Below are 7,619 nucleotides of genomic sequence, written 5' to 3'. Positions count from 1 at the left end.
AAAAAAAAAAAAAAAAAATACATTTATTTATATATCTATTTATACATTCTATGTATATAAATACAATCAAAATATAACACAAACATCAAATAAAAAAAAAAAAACGAACATAATATATATATATATATATATATATATATATATGATATTATAACACATCATATATTATATCTTCAAAGAGCCTCAATGAAAAAACACATAAATATAAATATATATATATATATATATATATATATATATATACAATTGTACCATAAAGGGATTTAAAAAATGGGGGAAAAAATTAAAAGTAAAAATATGAAATATATATAAGAATTATACTTATACGTATTTATTAAATGAATTAAAATTATATGATTGTATATTAATTTTTCAAAAATAAAACAAATAAATAAATAAAATAAGATAAAATAAAATAAAGTATTGCTCGTTATGTGAATTATTTTTTTATTTTATAAATTTATATTTATACGATGTTGTTTATTGAAATTGTAAAATTTTTGTAAATAAAAATAGATTACCAAATGGATAATATAATGAATTTATCCACGTTTGAGGTATGCCCATGAGACATATATATATATATATATATATATATATAATATATATATGTTTATATTTATTCTTTTATATTTTATTTTCTTCATATCTTTCAACTTTTATTAGAAATTTAACAATTGTTCTAATTGTTTGAACATGAACCATCATGAAGATATATCTTTTGAGAAGGTACATAATATTAATAAAATTGAAAAAGTCGATATGATAAATAAAAATGTAAATTCAAAAAATAATAATTATCATAATAATGATGATGATGATGATGATAATAATAATAATATAAACAATGATGTAATATTTACTAATTTTTGTACAAATTCTGAGAATTCTTTAGCCAAGAAAATTTTAGATTCAGATGATACACCCTCTGTAATTCATGATTGTATTAATGATAATAATATTAATTATCATAAGAATTATCATGATGATAATAATGTGAATAATATATGTGTGAATATACAAAAGGAATATTTAAACAATAACATAACTTATCTTACAAATTATCATCAAAATAATCATCTTACGGAAAAAACAAAAAAAAAAAAAAAAAATTATCCATGTAATAATTATAAAGATAAACATACACATTACCAATATAATATATCGCACAACAAAGACATCTCGAAAAGCAAGGAACTTATCGATGAATCCAATTTTATAAAAAAGCTATCTTTTCTATCCAATACATATGATAATAAAAATTACCCATGTGACCAAACGGATACTATTAATATTATATTTATGCACAAATATATATACTTAAAAAATTTAAAAAAAAGAAATTATTTCAAAAAAGTAATTATGGAAAAATCTAAAAATCATCAACAAAGGACAAGCAATAAAAAATATACCAATAAAATTCATACTAATCTTAATAATACAAAACAATTTATTGAAAAATATACAAATGACGACAATTATTATAATGTACTTAATAAACACTTGCAGAATATATATAATACAATCGAAAATAATAAATTGAATAACTATACAAATAAAATAAATAATCATACGTATAATATTAACAAAAAAAATATTATATTATATAAAAAACAAAAGAAATATAATATATATTATAATAAATATATAAAAAGTATAAATAAGGATCATTTTAAAAAATATTTCTTCTTATTATTATACAGATATCATTTCTCACCACATACATATCCAAACTATGTTTTTCCTGACATCAAAATGGTAAATACAAATTTGTCTTTACATAAAATGTTTTATTTTTATAAGAATTATATAGTTTATATGGATCCCTATTATTCTACATATATTAACATTCATAATAATAATAATAATAACAAGAAGAAGAAGAAGAATATTAATTGTATGAAATTAAAAAATACTACACAATTTAATACTTTAAAAAACAAATTGTCTACATATAATTATACAAATAACAAGGAACAACATAACAATTTGAATAATACTTTTGATTATAATGGACATGCTGAATTAAATTATGATGATGCTCTGACACAAATACATAATATAAGAGATGATAATATTACAAATGTTAAGAAATGTACAAATGAATATTATAATTATAGTGATAATAAAAAGGATAATTCTTCTTGTAATCATAATATTATCACTTATCCTAGTACATCTTCCCAAAATACAAAACATGTAACATTTTGCTTTATTTCTGATGACCAATCAACCAAAAAAAAAAAAAAAAAAAAAATTAAAAAAAAAATTCTGAACGGCAAGGTAGAATTGTCCGCCGAACCAATATTTGACAAAAAATTAGAGAATAATAAAAACGTTAATGACAAAAATAAAGACCAAGGGAAAAGTCAAATATTATTTCAAAATAGAGATGAACAAATGGAATATAATAATATATACAGAATAAATAAAAATAATATGATAAATGAACTAAAAACGAAAAATATTAAAAAATTAATGAAAAAGAAAAATTATGAACACAATAATGATAATAATAATAATAATAATAATAGCCAAACTAGCCATTCAAATGACATATCAAATAATTTAACAAGTCATAATATTTCCATTTCCGAAATATATAAAAATAGCTGTTTGAGAAATTTGAACAAAATAAGGGAAGTTACCGAAGAAAAGAACATGCCAAAATATGAGAAGAATGATGAATATCAGATATTGCATGATGAAATATTGTCAAGTAGCCAATTAGATAAATGTGTACAAAAAGGAAGAAAAAAAAAATTAGGCAACATAAATGATGAAAAGACTTCTAATATTTCTCATATTAAAAAAAATAAAGACAATGATAATATTAGTATTGATAAGATAAAAGAAAATAACTATTTTAATAATTCCCCTTTGGACGGTTATCATGATAACAATATAAAGATCAGTAATAATTTTGATGGGGATGAAGATGCCATAAGGGAGGTGCAGAAATATATAGATTATATAATTGAAAATGAGGATGTGGATATATCTAAGATTAATATCACATTAAATAAAACGTACGTTAAAATAAATTTCTTTTTAAAGAAATATATATTACAATATGAAGAGTTTAAAAATAGTAATATATTATTTTGCTTTGGAGAATCAAGTGAAGAAGAGGTGTTATCAGAACGATGTACATTTAGAGAAAACATAAGTAATAAAATAGGGAATACAAATGATGCATGCGGTAAGACAAAAAATGATGATTTAATAAATAAGAAGAAACCTAAACAACCAAAAACTAGGAAAATTAATTATGATGCTATAGATACTATGTGGCAACCTCACTTTCATCCACATAATCAAGAATTTAGAGTACGATATAGATATAAAGGTAGTATGAGATTAAAAACAATATCTTGTAAACATTTCGGATATTCCAATAGTAAAAAGATATCAATTTTATTTTTGTTACGATGGATTTTATGTGGTAAACAAATAGCTGAAAAGACTAAGAGGTCACGACTTAGTATATGCGACATAGACGAAGGTAGATTACAGGAACTCTTAACATCTAAGAAACAAAAAAAATTATCTTTAGATATTCCAGATGATAAGAAGGAAGTTGAAAAAATTATGTTAGATAAAAAAAAGTCAGTAAAAGAAAAAAGACGAAAAAAAGCCATGTCATTAGATGAAGAAAAGGTAAAAAAATGGTTTAGTAAAAATATGAAGAATGATGAATTTTATGAACGCCTTTATAAAATTAACAATTTTGTTTTAAATAATTGTAAGGATGATAAAGTATTAAACAAGATAAACAATATAATTCATAATCATGAAATTGAAATGAAAAATTGTGAAAAGAACGTTGGTATGAATAGGGTGCATAGCGATGATATTAAATATAGTGATGATATTAAATATAGTGATGATATTAAATATAGTGATGATATTAAATATAGTGATGATAATAAATATAGTGATGATAACAAATATAATGATGATAATAAATATAGTGATGATATTAAATATAGTGATGACAATAAATATAATGATGTTAATAAATACAATGATGTTAATAAATACAATGGTGATAATAAATACAATGATGACAATAAATACAATGATGACAATAAATACAATGATGACAATAAATACAATGGTGATAATAAATACAATGGTGATAATAAATACAATCATGATAATCATTACATTTATAACCATTATGATAATATTAAACCAACCAACAAGAGAGGAAGAAAGAAAAAAAGGAAATCTAATGAAGAGGAAGAAGAAAAAAAAATAAATAATATGGATCTTCCATGTTGTGACAAGGAGAATTATATTATAAATAAGAAATTAAAAAGAAATCCTAAAAAAAATAATGATACGAATGATAGTAATAATAATATGTCAACAGAAGAGTGTATTCCATTTTGTATTGGTAAGCAAAAAGAGATGTTTCTAAAATTCTTTAAAACTAATATGATTAATGGAAATATTATACAAAATAAATACAAAAGTAAAGATAAGAGTAATAATATTAAGGTAATTGAGGATATGAATAATATAAAATTAGATGAAAAAATGTACAATGTTGCTAAAGATATATGTTTGAATAACAAAATGGATGTAAAAAATAAAGAATATTTAATATTATATGATGAAAATAACATAGAAAGGAATAATATTAATAATAATAATAATAATGATGATGATAATAATGATGATTATGATGATGATGATAATAATGATGATTATGATGATGATAATATAGTTTATGGGACCAATAAACATATTAATAATAAAAAACGTGTGAAAAAAAAGAATAATAAGATGGTCGCAACTTGCGATTTATTAAATATTTTGTGCACAAAAAATAATGTAAATGATTTATTCATGATAAACTCAGAAAACCTACGTAATAAAGAAAATCTGAAGGCAGCAAATAACTCTCTTACAGAATTAAAAAAGTCTATATATATAAAAAATAAAAATAATAATATGAATAAAATAAGATATTCCAATATTAATGATAATTTTATTGAATTATTAAACAACGAAAATATTATGAACAATATGAAAATAAATAAGGATAAGGAGGAAAAGAAAATGGAAGATGATAACATGGTGTATGATCCAACTAAGACTTTAATAAAAACAAAGAAAAAAGAAGAAATGGAAGATGATTCTATGTTATATGCTGTATATAATAGACTTCTTGATTTAAATAATAAGGAATTAGAAAATGATAAAAATATTAATATTCCAAATTTATCTACTAATTATGATAAGGGTTCATATTTATTAACTCAATCATCTGAAGAATTAAATAAAAATCTGAACCCTAAAAATAGTTGTAAAAAAATAAGTAACGTATCTACATGTCCAAGTTTGGGAAGGAATCATTTATTATGTAGGGACGAAAATATAAGCAGCGATAATAATAATAATAATATGTGTAGTAGATCCTTTTCGCATGTTTACAAACAAAAGAACTATGACATTAGAAATAATGACGATATTGTTAATAATAATAATATAATTAGTGTTTTATGTAATAATGAAAAAAAAGGAATGGTTAAAGATAACAACATTTCTTATATATTAAAAAATAAAAAGAACCCAAATATGTTCAATATGTTATTAAAAAAAAAAAGTAACAATAATTTATTGGACGTAAAATCAGATTGTTATGATTATATGAAAGAAATAGAAATTGCTAATAATAAACATTTAGAAAAGGCATATGTCGAATTATTGTTTAGAGAATATATGAAGATAAATAATAAGGACCTTAGTAGAATTGATTCATCAGGAGATTCTGTTAAAAAATCGTCATCCAATAGTATGGATAGTAGTTGCAATCCTAATATGAAACATAGGAAGAACAAAATGGTGGACAATAATATAAATGATATATGTAATAAGTACAATAATAAGAAGAATAATTATAATAATAATAATAATAATAATAATAATAATAATAATGCACATGTTGATATGTGCGAAAATAATTATATAGATACTCATAATAGTTATAATAATAATTATAGTAACAAAATAAATTCCCTTTTGAATGATATAAATTCTTACAAAAGAATACTTGAGAAATATGAAAGTACTCATGACATGAATAATAATAAAGAAAAAATGATTTATCAAGCTGTCAAAGAATTAATCAATTCAAAAGATGTTTTACACAAGGAAGAAAAAAAACGAAAACCAAAAACGGATAATAAAGAAAATGATTTAATAAATATATTAAACATAAGAAAGTGTAATGATATACATGAACATGATAATGTTAATAATCATGATTATAATATAATTACGTCAACAAGTAAGAATGTACAAATGAATAATTTATATCAAGAAAAAAAATATATAAAGGAATCTGAGAAGATACAGAAAAAATATTTATCCCATGTAAAGTATGATAAGAAAAATTTCGATTTAATCAAAAATTTTATTGTTGCTATAAAGAATAATACCTTACAACAAAAACAAGAAGAACAATATAAAAGTCATGAGGAAAAGGAAAAATATATACACAACCATACATTATATGAAGATAAAATAATATCAAGTTTATTAAAAAATCCACAAATTCTAAATCATAAGAATAATATGAATTTTAAAAATTACAATCATTCGGATTATAATCATTCTTCTGATATAACAAACGAAAAAAAAAAAAATATAGGTGTATTTGACGAAAATGACGATGAAATATTTACATATTATATGTCTTTAAAAAATAATTTACCTAATATAAAAAATATAAAGAATATTAAAAATATGTTTTGAAATTGTTCATATGTTCTATAAAAAGCTAATTGATTTTTATACAACATATATTATATATATATATATATATATATATATATATATATATATATTTATTTATTTATTTATATATATGCCTATTTGTTTTATTATTTTTTATATATCTTAATATATATATTAACAAGTATATAATTTTAAAGTATATAAATAAAATTTTGTATATATAATACAATAAACCCATAACATATATAATATATATATATATATATATATTATATACATATGTGTGGTAAGTTTTTACTGTTTGTTAATTATTCGTTAATATTTATGTACATGTTTTTATATTTTGAAACTATTATATATATATATATATATATATATATATATATATATATAAATCGTTCTAATTTTTAATATAATAAATGAAATAATATATATATGCATATTTATATATATTTCATTTCTTTACCAATTGTGTTTTCGTTATATGTTATAATCGAAAAATTTTTATAGTATATATTTTTAATTAAAACAAAAATTATAAATCCTTCATTATTATTATTTTATTATTTTTATTTTATTTTTTTATTTTTTTTAATTAAAATATGATATTTTCATAAGTGTTGAAAATAATATAAAACATGAAAAGACATAATTGAGAAACGAAGGGAAATATTTTAATATAAAATTATGTAATAACACACATATACAATACATATATATATTTTTTGTGTCTTAAAAACAATTTAATGAATTAAGAGAAATGTTCCTATTTTTTAAATGATTTGATAAAAAGAAAGATATATGGAAAAAAAAAAAAAAAAAAAAAAAAAAAAAATATATATATATATATATAATAATTTATTTTAAAA

At 19.7% G+C, this 7,619-nt stretch overlaps 1 protein-coding gene across 1 annotated transcript; it reads left to right on the top strand.

The window, feature by feature from the left end:
* Positions 1-696: 696 nt before the first annotated feature.
* PRSY57_0621300 (transcription factor with AP2 domain(s), putative) lies at positions 697-6,768 on the top strand (the record flags this gene model as incomplete). The annotated part of the gene is made up of 1 exon (XM_012906586.2): positions 697-6,768. The coding sequence occupies one exon, from the start codon at positions 697-699 to the stop codon at positions 6,766-6,768; it is 6,072 nt and encodes a 2,023-aa protein (XP_012762040.2).
* Positions 6,769-7,619: the final 851 nt, after the last annotated feature.

The sequence above is a fragment of the Plasmodium reichenowi genome, chromosome 6 (assembly GCF_001601855.1).
Source record: "Plasmodium reichenowi strain SY57 chromosome 6, whole genome shotgun sequence".
Taxonomy (NCBI): Eukaryota; Apicomplexa; class Aconoidasida; order Haemosporida; family Plasmodiidae; genus Plasmodium; species Plasmodium reichenowi.
Note: the sequence above shows the minus strand (reverse complement) of the source record. Positions and strands in the feature narration are given on the sequence as shown.